This window comes from Blennius ocellaris, assembly GCF_963422515.1.
Source record: "Blennius ocellaris genome assembly, chromosome: 11".
Taxonomy (NCBI): Eukaryota; Metazoa; Chordata; class Actinopteri; order Blenniiformes; family Blenniidae; genus Blennius; species Blennius ocellaris.
In genome coordinates this window covers 26,075,933-26,089,315 of record NC_137660.1, presented here as the reverse complement: position 1 = coordinate 26,089,315, position 13,383 = coordinate 26,075,933, and the positions used below count along the sequence as shown (strand labels likewise).

At 40.1% G+C, this 13,383-nt stretch overlaps 1 protein-coding gene across 1 annotated transcript; it reads left to right on the top strand.

Annotated features, from left to right (window-relative positions):
• The first annotated feature begins 1,102 nt into the window (after positions 1–1,102).
• ttc38 (tetratricopeptide repeat domain 38) lies at positions 1,103–13,360 on the top strand. The gene is made up of 15 exons (XM_080504909.1): positions 1,103–1,198; positions 2,044–2,121; positions 2,199–2,280; positions 3,840–4,011; positions 5,276–5,449; positions 6,673–6,748; positions 7,974–8,093; positions 8,204–8,263; positions 8,472–8,510; positions 9,066–9,147; positions 9,934–10,099; positions 11,790–11,949; positions 12,452–12,525; positions 12,846–12,949; positions 13,033–13,360. Exons 1-14 carry the CDS (start codon positions 1,169–1,171, stop codon positions 12,931–12,933), a joined length of 1,401 nt encoding a protein of 466 aa, XP_080361035.1. The 5' UTR covers positions 1,103–1,168; the 3' UTR covers positions 12,934–12,949; positions 13,033–13,360.
• The last annotated feature ends 23 nt before the right edge of the window (positions 13,361–13,383 follow it).

Here is a 13,383-nt window from a genome sequence, read left to right as displayed (position 1 = left end):
TAGACGTATATCACCCAGAATAAAAACAAAAGACAATAGAGACAAAATATATCACCCAAAATAGAATAAAAATAAGGAAATGAAGAGTATAAGCAAGAAAAAGTACAAGATGGTAAAATCTAAGTTAAAAAAAAAATCAATATATATATATAATACAGTGAAGCCTCAGAGGAGCCGTTATTGTAATCCATGGATGTGAACCTCACTGAGGTCAGGTGTTCAGTGGGACTTGATGCAGTTTCACCAACCAGCCTGCAGTATAGAATATTTATTTTATTCAAATTCACTTTTTTGCTAGTGATAAGGATTAATTGCATGATGGTTACAAGTTATCTGGGTGATGTGAGCTTGAGAAACTGTAAAATGTGACTCAATGTTTGTTTGATGTTGGGCCTCCACAAGAAGTATGAAGTTAATATTAAAAAAAACAAAAAAAACGTGGTACTGGTGTTGCCATTAAATGGTAAAGTATGTAAACAGTGACCTGCTAAAAATAGATAGAATTGCTAAAATCAGGAGAAAGGGGAAAGAATGATTCCAATAGCAAAATATTGCAATTAAAATACTTAAAACGGCTAAAATGTTATAAGCAGCACAAGACACTAGAAAATGTTTTATTCCTGCAAGTTAGGCAGTCAACAGGGAAAATGCACTCTTTAATAACAGGAAGTGGTCAATGCGTGCGCTGCCCCGATTGGCTGAATCAGACCGCATTGATTTCTTTAAAAAATAAAATAAAAAATATATATACATGTTTTATTGATGCATTTATTGCTTAACCAGGAAACAAATTGTCACACGTTATGAAAATGGTAATAATCCACATAAAAATTAAATGTCATCATATTTCTTGGGGGTGCTCTGGCTAACCACTGCATACATACAAATAAAATCACAAAAGTGAAAAAGCAACTTCAAAAACAGTCCTATTGCTGTTATTTATTACACTCCAGGTGATGCAGCCGAGTATAATTTGTCAGTACAACGACAACTGTAAACGTTTTTACAAGTACAATCGCGCCTTTGCCACATGCACATATTCTGAAGGGAAACTATAAAACCGTGACATCCTGTCTGCGTCTTTAGTGGATTCTCCTTTAACTTGACGCGAACTTTGCCCCTCGGCGGCTGCAGTGTGGAGCAGAAAAGTTTGGAGTCTGCTGGAAACATGATCGCTTCAAGTTTCAGGGATTGTCAGGTGAGAGATTACTCGAGATCACCTCTTTGACAAGTTTTTAAAGCTCCGTGTGGAGACGATCAGCTGGTTCACTTGTTGTTATTGCGTAATTCTATGGATCCATATGCGTAAAAGTCTTCCTGTTCGAGTTCCAATCATTTTTGCGCAGCCTGGCTGGTAATAAAAAGCCAGAGTCGCCAAAAAACAACAACAAACAAACAAAAAAAAAACATCCATAGATTTATCTCCAGCTTGTGCATTCCTTTGTATGTGAGTGTGGTTGGGTTTGTTTTGCAGCGGCAGGGGCGCATCGAGAGAATTTGTAGTGAACCGAGACTGAAACCCGTGTTGGCCCCCAGAACTTTGATATGTACACTTATAATTCAATTTTTGCTTTTTAAATATTGAGCTTATGTCTTCATTCCTTCCGTCTTGCCTTGTAGGCTGAGTGAATTCTTCCTGTTTGCAAAGAGGATGAATACAATGTCTGTATTTTCAATTTCAGTATTAAATTCCTCCTGTATGTTTTCAGTGCATTTATTAGCAATTTAACATGATCCGAAGCAGCTTCGGTTGTACGGTGGAGGGGAAAAAAGTATATAAATGGCGAAGCAGGAGGTAAAAGTTTGAGTCTTCCACTTCCTATAATATTAGTTCCAGCTTTTGCATTTTAATTACTCTTTTTTTTATTTTTTATAAATTAATCATTTATTCATTCCACCGTAACGCAGCACAGCAACACACCTCAAGGACTTGAAGGATTTCAACCGAGGCCGAGTCGACATGCAGGGGGGGGGGACGACAACACCGTGGCAACGTGTGTGAATGTGAACTTTAATGCATTACTGGTTTTTGCATCCCAACAGGCCTGGAGAGCAGAGGGCCTCACTTTGACCACCAGCAGCAATGAGGCGTGCAAACTCTACGACGCAATCCTCACGCAGGTAGCCTGCCTGGAACACGTGCTAAAGTTTCCCTTTTAAATTCTATTCATCTGATCTCTGATGCGTTTACCTTGCAGTACGTGCAATGGCGCAACGACGACACCGTGGGAGGACTGGAGGGATGCATCTCTGCCATCCAGGCAGCCGATCCCAACTTTGGTAAAGAATAGTGACGTATATACGCCGGTTGGGGGAAGAAACCGGTGCCTAATTTTCACACTACAAAAAAAAACAAGAAACGAAACAAATTTGAACAGAGCAGAGGTCAGATGCTTCTTTCGTCGTCAGCATAAATGCGTTATTTCCTGTTCAGATGTTGACTTTCGTGCACAATCAGCTCCCACTCGCACATGTGAACCTGGACAAAAGGTTCAAAGGTTTAAAACAGGGAAGTAACAAATAATGGCAAATAACCGTAGTTATGTTTTGATCTGGGTATTTTTTTCAAAACATTAACTTAAAGTGTAGTTTTCACCCTGTAATCTACCTTTAAAATCTAAAAAGTCTATTTCGGTTTAGTCCTTGGAAAAAAAAAAAAACAATCTTGCTTGTTTGTTTATCGTCATGTGATTCAAACACGAGACCAGAACCGGCTCCGAAAACTAAATGCAAAGAAAACAATGAATTTTTATTATTGCTCAAGAGTCGTGGACACAACGTATACTCTGCGCCAGAACAAATAAAGCCATTCAAGTTTCTTCTTCTTCTTCTTCTTTTTGATTTTACAACACTTTGCATCCATGGGTGTTGCATTACCGCCGCCAGCTGGTTCTTCTACTCAGCCATTCCCACCATTCTATATTTTCCCCCAATAAACCCATTGCCTTTAAGAACCTATTAATGCATTTTCTGCCCCTTCCTCTTTCTCCCCCACATCTGTATCTCTTCTGTTCCTCCTCCCATTCCTTCCCTCCTCAATCCCCCCCATCATATTCCTTATTTCACCCCCATACTTTCTGCAGTTAATCGGCATGCTCTCCACTATTTCTGGCTCCTGACACAGACGCCCTGTTAGATGTTTCCCCATTATGCATTTTGTGCTATTCAATTAAGTATGCCCTATTCTTAGCCTTGTATAGGCGGCCTCTTCTTCCCTACTGCCTCCTCCACTCCTCATACATCCCATGCAATTTTGAATATGGTACAGATGTCTTCCTCTTTCCTCCTTATCCCATTGTTGTTGCCATATTTTATGTACTTCTCTCCACACTATAGATTTTCCTTCATTTCCCACCAACATGCAAGTTAATGGCTATACTTGCTTTTGGTCGTGGCTTTCTCATTCCCTATAACACCCACATGCGCTGGAACCCACACCATACCTTTAAAGTTCCAATTTCAAGGTTATTATGGCCCTATTTTCCACACTAAATTGTTCTGTGTCAAACCTAAAGTTATATGTGTTTGACATCTGACATGATTGTTCAAGATTGTATTTTTTCTCGAAGAAATGTGGGTGTTGTGATGCCTTCTATTGACAAAATCTAGTATCCTGAGATGTTTGCTTGTAATTCCGTACGGCAGCAGTGCGGATACAACTTGCCAGCAAGTACGTCAGTGGTTATCGAAGTGTTTCTTTTGTATCAGCAGGAAGGTTACAAGATCATCTGATTTCTCAATTTGGTGCCGAGGGAAAGTCCACAAAGAAAAGAGCCAGTGATTTATTTAAAAAAGAAAAAGAAAAATGTTTTTAATGACTGCTGTTCTTTGTCTTGTAGTTATGGGTAATGTGATCAGTACGGGTTTGGAGCTGGTGGGCACGGGGCGGTCCCCCCGGCCGGGCGGGGGTCTGGCCGCCGCCGTGAGCCGGACCGTGGAGCTCGCCAGCAGCCAGGATATTTCTCCCAGAGAGCGGCTGCACGTCAAAGCCATGGAGCTTTTCTCACGTGGGTAAGATCAGAAACGCACAGTCCAGACAGAGGGGGATTTAACAGGAGGAGCGGGGAATAATTCTCACCATGAAAATAACCCCGGGCGTTGTTTTTTTTTGTTTTTTTCCCACCGTCGGAAGGGGGTAAAAAAAAATCTGGGTGTCAAATTCCTTTTCCCAGCGTGATGTTTCCCGTTTAATACTTGAGAGGAATTTGTGATAAGAACAAATAAGTGGATAGTAAAACTCATAATTATCACATTTTAACTACTGAGTTTATTGTAATTGTGATGGAGGCGTATTAAAATGATTAAATGAGCTTCAATACAAAGCACCAAGAGAAACATTAGCAGACTATTTAATGACCATTGTAAGAATAATTTTTAATTTATTTCCAACAATAATTTACAATAAAAAAAAAAAGAGAAAAACTTTCATATTTGCATTGGCTTGAACTTTCTTTTAAATATTTATACGTTTACCACATTAAACACAAACACCAAAGCCAGGAATGTGTGCACATTTCAAACACTATCTCCACATTGTAATGGGTTTTTATTTTTTTTGTTTTATCACTATCGTCAAATTATTTGCAAATTTCTCTTTATATTTAAATAATAAACAACATTTTAATTTCTGAGGGAATTTGGTGCAAAACAAATGTTGCTAGGATATAATGATATTAAATACATTGCGATACAGTATAAATTGACATGTCGGTGTGGGGATTGCATGTTCTTCCTGCATGCATTTCACATTAATTGGCTTGGGATAGTATGGTAATGTGTAAAAATGTGATTTATTATCTGGGGGGGGAAATGGCAGCTCATCGTAGGAACAACACAGAGAGAGACAATCCAATTATCAAAATGTCTTTAATTTTGTGAGGATTCACCACATGTTTGTTCCCATTGAAAGCTTACACAGAATTTAGAGACCATAATGGGAAATTGAAAAAAAAAGAACGATTCCTTTTCTATATATAAATATAACTTGACAAAAAAAACATCTTGTTATTCATCAGGTGATCTTCCTTTATTCCCAGAGGAGCTTTTTATCTCTATCTAAATTCCACCCGGTCTAAAGAGTTCCATTTGTGTTTTATCAGCAGCGTCCTATATCCCCAAAGTGTTGTCACATATACTTCAACATTTAGTTTCTAGATATTATCATAGAAGGATACTTCTGATTCCCTCACAAAGCCTCTTTGACTCTTTCAGTTTGCTCATTCTGTATCCCGGAGCTGTGCCTGTTTTTATATATATATATTTATTTTCCTTGTAGGAATTTTCCAAAAGCCTGCGAAGTGTGGGAAGACATCCTGGTTGATCATCCCACTGATCTGTTGGCCCTCAAGTTTTCACACGATGGTTACTTCTACATGGGATCCCAATTGCTGCTGAGAGACTCTGTGGCCCGGGTGCTGCCCCACTGGAAACCACACATGCCTTTGTACAGGTAGTGAAGAATGTTTATGCTGTTTTTAAGGCTTTGGCAAGAGTGTTACCTGAGGCCAAGTCGATGCTTTAGAGATATAAAAGTGCTTTACGATTTTATCGCACATTATCTCTGAAGTTCTGTTAAATATTGACTTTTTCTACCTTTGAGCATCATCGTCCCTTCATACTAGTACCATAAATATGACTTGCTATGAGCGCTGAGTGTCGGGCCGGTAAAATAGTGCAATAACAACCTTTTAAATCTAAACCTTAGAGTTTGTCTTTGTTGTGGCGCGAATATACGTGATGAAAATTCACCCCCCCAAAAAAATCAATCCTTGCAAAAAGTGACGACAATCTGAACGATTTTAATTAAAAGTTCTGGTGCAAAATAGAGTAAAAAAATCCAAAAAACAACCAAAAAAACCAAACTTCTATAGCTGTTGCATTATGCACGTTTTAACAAACTCAAACAACGTTTTCTGTGACATTTTTGCAAAGTAAAGTCACGACTGAACTGGTAATAACTATATTATATGGATATTATTAGTATATTGAATAGTTAATAATAGAAAATGGCAACAAACGTTGACTCTACGAATATGTAATCTTATTTAGGCTTATGTATGTATTTTGACAGCATTGGGTACAGTTATCACATTCTGAAAGCAAAAAAGAAAAGCTACTCAATTTTGGATCATTGCCAAAATGTTATTACGACAACTGCTATAATACACTTTATTACATTATTGACAGGTATAATTTTCATAATCACACGACTGGTTGCGACATTGCATAAATAAATAAATAGAAATAATGCTGCAAAACTGGGGGGAAAAGCCATAAAAGTTGCAGGGTTTTAGTCCAAAATGAATTAGTTAATTAAAAGTTGTTTAGTGGTGAAATGGTTCAGGGAGTTAAGGAGGACTTCACAGTTCTTATTTCAAAAACTTTATCCGTTGTTCTTCGTGCTTTGGTGTATACCTTTAAGACGTTAATGTATTGTACATAAAAAGGGAGTGCATAGCTGCGTACAGCCGTAATATATTCAGTGCACAACACATAAACTTTGTCATCATCAGCAGCAGTCGCTTTACAAAGAGCCGCAGTGTCATATTGACCACTTCTGTATTCACTTCTCTGCACCTTTTTTTATTATCTTACATAACTTTTATTCATCTATGCATTTTATTTCAGTCTGATGCTTTTCTAATAAAACATTTTTTTTTTCTTTTCTGTCAGCTATCTAAAAGGATTGTACTCTTTTGGTCTCATGGAGACTCGCTTCTATGACCAAGCTGAGAAAATGGCCATGGAGGTGAGAGATTTTTTAATTTCCCCCCCCCCCTCTATTATATTCTGTTGCACACAGTGTAACCATTATTGTAGCCGGGTGTTCCAGTTCTGTTTGGGTCACTTCAATTCTGCAAGAAAATTGCTGTCAAAAAAACCCCCAACAATAACAGGCAGCTCATCTCGACCTCGGCAACCCGACTCTTCAGGGCTGAAACGCTTGATGCATACAGAGGAGCCATTTAAAAAAAAGAAAAGAAAAAAAGAAGGTGGAGGGGGTCACTTGGATACAAATTGTTGAACAAAATGAAAGATAGTAGCAGAGTTTAGCGTGCAATCATTTTTGAAATGTCATATTACAATACTGACAAACAGGGATTTCTCTTGGACGACTTCCTCTTGCTTTAAAGGGCTCATATTCTGCAAAATTCACTTTCTAATGGTTTTCCAACAGTAATAATCCTCCCCATACCTGGAATGACGCCCCAGAACTGAAAAAACCCTATTTCTGTCAGGAAATAGGGTTTTAAAAAGGTGTGTTTTAAAAAAAACACACCTGCTTGCTCATGTGGATATGTTGGGCTTTTCTATTTTCTCTATAAAAGCAAATTGGAATGACTGTATTGTATTTAAAAATGTCTTTCTTTTAATAAAAAAAAAAAAATTAAATTTGCTTCATAACATAGCCTGTCATATGTGAACTTTTCCTTTTATTTCGTGGCCTGAGTGAAAAATAAAAAATCACTCAGAATAAATGTTTACTAAATGTTCACATGCTATTTTCGCACAAGTTATTGAAGCCTGTTGCAAAATGTGGTGTTTTGTGGTATTTATTTAATAAATGAAAAAAGAAAGTGTACTTGATGTAAGATTTATATTGGAATAAATTATGTAAGTGTCACATGTAAAAAAAAAAAAAAAAATTACATCATATTTCTGTCATCGTGGGGTTTAGCCAATCCCAATCAAGGTCGGTCCTCCCTTTGACGCCTGCCACAATTAGGCAGCTCTGTTCTGGCACATGGCACCACGAGAGGAAGTACTTCCTCCTCTTCCCAAGCTGGGCATGTGTGGGCGGAGCCAGTGGCGCTCACACAGACACAGCAGATTCTGAATGCAGCTCCTATGATTCCAATACTCATATGGAGGGAAATTGAGAGAAAAGTAATAAACGTTCTTGACCACCGAAAACCAATGTGTAACTGGTGAAAACACGTATAATCTAACCCCTTCAAACTCCCGATGTGCAGGCTCTCACCCTGACTCCCAATGACGGGTGGTCCGTCCACTCCGTGGCCCACGTGTATGAAATGAGGGCGGAGTTGGACAAGGGCTTGAAGTTCATGGAGAGTAGAGAGAAAGACTGGCAGGTACCGCTTTTTCTTTTCTTCCTGATGGATCCATTTCAGTAACCTCGTGCAGCACTAATGCATTAAAGCCGAAACAGCCTCAGGAAAAGATCTGTAATGTTTAATTCCAGGTATGCGATATGCTGGCCAGTCACAACTATTGGCACTGGACTCTATACCACATCGAGAAGGTAAAGACCATAATGAGTTTTGTTTTTTTTGTTGGTTTTTTTGTTTTCTTCATTCCAGCGAGTAGTTGGCAATAGAGGAACTCGTATTTATGATGTCAATTCCCCACCGGCAATTTCAAAGCTTGGACTTGATTATTTCTTGCCAAACAGTGTTTACAAAGCACTACTTATCAACCTCACCTCCCCCCCCCCCCCCCTTCCACTACAGGGGGAATACGAAGCTGCTCTGCAGATCTACGATGATCAGGTTGGTCTGAGTCGGGGGTTGGGGGTTGGGGGGGGGGGGGGGGGGAGTTTACATCAAAACTTTGTTGATATATCTCTACGAAATCCTTTCAAGAATCCTTGAGATGCGCACGTACACCAGGGACGCCGACTAAAAGCAAAGCGTTGTGCTTGTTGCGAGTCAAGAGGGCAAGTGTGAGCAGATGGAAGTCAAATCCATACGAAGGATGCGCGAGCCGAGGATACCACCCACTCCCATTTTCGGTGTCAACTGCCAGAGCTGATTATTTTTTCATCCAGACCCTCTAAAAATAGGCGAGACATTCAGAAAAGCAGAGCCCTTTGACGTCCTGTACGTTCTAACAAGAACATTTCGTAATGTTACTTTACCGCCGCTGTAAGTTTGAACACAACAGGAATTCTTACATCCCCGCTCGCCGGGCGTTTTCATGAATGTTTCAACGGGCCACGTCGGGGGAATCCAACAAAACATACGTGTTTTTAAAATTTGATTCCTTCTGAAGCGTGTCGCGATGTGACGGAGGGGTAGAGTGAAAGTGGGCTGTGTCTCCCGAAGGTATTCAGACGCTGTAAAGCCTCAGGATCCATGTTGGACACTGTCGACGCCAGCTCGATGCTCTGCAGGCTGGAAATGGAAGGTAAGCTGAGGGGAAAAATTCAACAAGCTTGTGGACTTTTAGCAAGTTTTCCGAAAGCGGCGCTCGTCTTGAGGAAAATAACGCAACGATTGCCGACGTGTTGCTAATGGGCCGTTTTAAACATGTAATTTACGACAATTCTTGCCTTTGTGGTCCGACTAGAAACCGCTAATGAGGCGAGATGATCTCCGTTATCATACTTCATTAGTCTCTAACTCAACGTGCTCGGTTAGTAATGAGTATAATTGCCAGGACCTCTTGCCACAGTTTCCTTTGTGTCTTTTGTTTTCCACATAAATTGGTGACTTACTACTTTAAACTGATGAGAACTATACAGTACATTTAATCTATTCTTTTATTTAGTTTTTAATAGGTACTATATTAAGGACCTGGAAATGGACCTATAGGCTTGTTTTCATGGTATTTTGAACCATATGTCATTTGTAATAAACTTCGTATCTCTTTTTTTGTGTGAAAATAATTTCCATACTATATCATATTGTAATAATGCACTAGAATTATGTATGTATCAATTATTACCCCATCCTCTTACTTGCCACCCAATTTCAGATCAATTTACGAGACTTTTCCTTTTATTAAAACGAGTTCGAATCTGTATAAAATAGTGAATGTTTGGCACAGTTGCGTATAGAACTCCTAACAGCTGTGTAATTGTGTTGTTATGATAGCGACGGTATAAAATGAGCCTGGCACGGAAGGAGCAATCATTGTAATCATCTTATATTCCTGTCGCTGCATTTTTTATTTTTTATTTTTTTCCCCCAGGCGCGTGTGTGAAGGACCGTTGGCGGGAGCTGCTCCAGGTCACTCGGCCTCACACCGAGGATCACGTGACCTTGTTCAACGACATGCACTTCCTCATGGCGGCGCTGGGAGCGAAGGAGAGCGCCACATCCCAGCGTCTGCTGGAGGGCCTCCAGGAATTGGCCAAGTGAGTCCTGCACGCCGTTTCCTTCTCCCCGCTGCACGCCTCCTTGCCCACCTTACGCAAGAGCGGCTTATGTTAAAAAAAAAGCGAGACAGAAACACGGCTTCGGCGTAGGATGCGAGATGGAGAGAGGATTGGGGAGGGGGGGAGGGAGGCGGGTCTGTGGAGACCTGCGGTTGAAGTGCACTGACCACGAACAGCCTGCGCTCGCCATTTAACAGCTGCCGTTCAAAGAAAGGAAAAGCTGGCCTTAAAGATGTCGTGTCCTTCCACGGTTTACATTTATTATGTAAAAGTGAAGAAATTCTCCCCTGGGTTCAACTTAAAATCCTTGAGAAAGGTTCAAGTGTCTCATCACGCTTAAATCTGGGAGGATCGCACATTGGATTAGATAATCCAGAGTTTAAACTACTTTAGGCACACAAAGCCCTCAAACTTTCACGTCGCACCGTTGGGTAGGTGAACATCATATTTTTTAATATAATATTTTGACTTCTGCTACTGTTGTCACACGAGGAATCACAACCATGCATCAGGAGTCCAGTTCACCTCCGTCACACGTTTAAAATATGTTCTAATGAAATTATTGACCGTTTTACCTCACAATTAATTTTCCACAATTCCCTCCAAAAATCTGGCTCCAAAGTCCACCTCACATTTTAAACTAATGCTAATAGATCCCACTTTCAGTTCCTCTGGCGTTCTGACATCTTGTTCAAACACAATGCCACGATAACCTTTTTTTAATTTAAACTTTAAAAGTTTTTCCTTCTTACGGCGCAGAGTGTACGTGATTGAAATGACATGGAGCGATGGGACGGAGCTCTCAGCCCCCCCACCCCCACCCACCGATGCACAAAATAAAATGTGATACCGTTTTATTTTGACGAGATGGTGGAGGAAGTGCTCAAACATAGCGGACCCAATAAAAGAGATCATGTCAGACGTGATCTTTGATGTGGAACATCAATATATAATGCACACAAATAGAAATGTGTGTGAAAGGTTTGTTAGTATTTTTAAATGTTGAGATATGCGCATATTTATCAATGACTGAAAATGTAGGAGCAGTTTATTTTGCACTTCTTTTTTGAGGTTTCTTTCAAAGCATTCTAAAATGCTTGATGTGAAAATATACCTTTTGTTCTCCCTAAACTCAGATTAAAGGTCATTTCAAGTAAACCATCGCCAAAACACATTCATTTTCTAAAAGAGACTAATGAAGCATCTACTTGTATTTGTTTACACGTGTGTTAATAAAATGGTCTTAATAAGTGCTCTCTATTCACTCGCTGTTTCAAAGAAATAATGCTTCATCACCGGGGGCCTCTCTCAGTCGAAAAAAGGCAAGATTGTTGTAATGTGGTTTAATAAACACACTGTATTTAAATGAACTGTCTCTTCATTATTTGAAGGGTGATTAAAAATAAATATGTAGTGATTGAAACTCAACTACTTTATTAATACATACACGCCTTTTCAGAACCGATGTTTTCGTGTGATTAACCGAATAACATTTTTTTTTAAATAAGCATTAGTTTCAATGATTAAATACAGCATTCAACCTTAATGCATGACTAGTGCAACTTTGTTGGCATTGAAACAGTGCATGAGGTTTTCAGGTAATTTAAAAATACAAAACAAATACTAGGAAGTGTTTTTCTTCTCCTTCAATTATTCTCCTCCTTCACAGGGAGCCGGGGGACAATCACCAACACCAGCTGGCTCAGACTGTGGGCATACCAATGTGTCAGGCCATGATAGACTACAACCAGGGCGATTACAAGCGCGCTGTGGAGCGTCTGTACCCTCTCCGCTACCGCGTGGCCGACATCGGCGGGAGCGATGCCCAGGTAACGTCTCCATACGGAGTAAATACTCCCATGAAGCATGAAAAATTCAACAACAAAAAAAAATCTAAATCCAAACCAAAACCTTGGTTTTGCTGTTTACAAGGTTCAGAAGCTTTCAGCCTTGAGGCTTCACTATTTTTTTTTTTTTTTTTTTTTTTAATGCGAGGGAGATCATTGATCACAGTATATTGTGTTGTTTTTTTCACTTGAGTTTGAAAAGAGAAAGCAAGAGCGAGCCGGAGGTGAGGAGTGTAGAGTGTAAAAGCTACAGCCTTTCAGTCCAAGAAGACATCGTGAGAACGTGCGTCGCGGCGCACCGACGCATCAATTATGAATCTCAGTGATGGATGCTGATGGACTGATGTGCTTCGTATGGTTTTTTTTAGCGGTCGGAGACGCCGCTCTCCGAGGTGCAAGAGTGAACATGCAGTCCAGCGCGGGAAAGATGATACGACGCTGGGAGGGATTTTCACTAATGGCTTTGTTGCACTTTTGTTTACAGAGGGACGTGTTCAATCAGCTGCTCATCCACGCAGCCATGAAATCGGAGGATCAACACCACCGGAAGCTGGGGAGGTGAAACGTCACACTTTTTTCTTTTCTTCTTTCACATATTTTCACGGCTTTACATCTCATGTTTTGTATGTGCGAATCTGCCGAGAGGTTGTGTGAAGAAGCTCTTGCATTATTCCAAACATCGGATTTCATCATCGGATTATATAGCTGCTGCTGGGACTTCTGTCCACCCCGGTTTTCTCTCGCTGTCCGTCTCTCCGCACACGGCGGTTTTCATGCTCCCATTATGTCTGCGCCTCGCGTTACACTTTCATTATTGATCTGCTTTGGCCTTTTTTCGACTCCTAATCTCTTTGAATCTGTGTTGTGAATTCCCCCAGATGTCTTCTGGTGGAGCGAGATGCCGTGAGGCCCGACTCCCCTCTGACCCGCCGGCTGATGCAGAAAACTCTGGCTCTCCACAACTAGCTCGCGAATGGCAAAGGTGCCCCCCCCCCCCAAAAAAAAAAAAATCTAAAAACACATCAAAGCAGGGTCATAAACCGATGTGCTGTGTTTGACTTTCAGAGGCTTCACGCACCGGCGGGAACTTGGCTGAAAACTTTAATGCAGCAGACTCCGTCAGAAGACTCGGTGTCCTTCAAGCACCAAGACCCAAAGTGTTCATTATGAAATAATCAGGAAATAATAAATTGCTGAGATGTATTTTAAAAAAAACGAAAAAGAAAAAAGCCCCCTCAGAGGTTCTTTCAACACCGTAATAGATTTTTAATTTAACACCTTTTATTTTTATTTTCCTGCTCCGTGGGTCAAGACTTGTGACATTGTGAACCAACGTGTGGCTTAATGAAGATATTTGGGCATGATCACGTTTTCACACAGAAAAAAAGAAAAACAGCATTTAATTAATAAAAAAAA

What these genes read in the sequence shown, in the direction of transcription:
- ttc38 (XM_080504909.1), top strand. Translation starts at nt 1,169, where the DNA reads ATGATCGCTTCAAGTTTCAGGGATTGTCAG. An exon ending in GTAGAGAGAAAGACTGGCAG is followed by an intron (nt 8,094 to 8,203) that starts GTACCGCTTTTT and finishes GTTTAATTCCAG; the next exon opens with GTATGCGATATGCTGGCCAG. An exon ending in CTCTATACCACATCGAGAAG is followed by an intron (nt 8,264 to 8,471) that starts GTAAAGACCATA and finishes CTTCCACTACAG; the next exon opens with GGGGAATACGAAGCTGCTCT.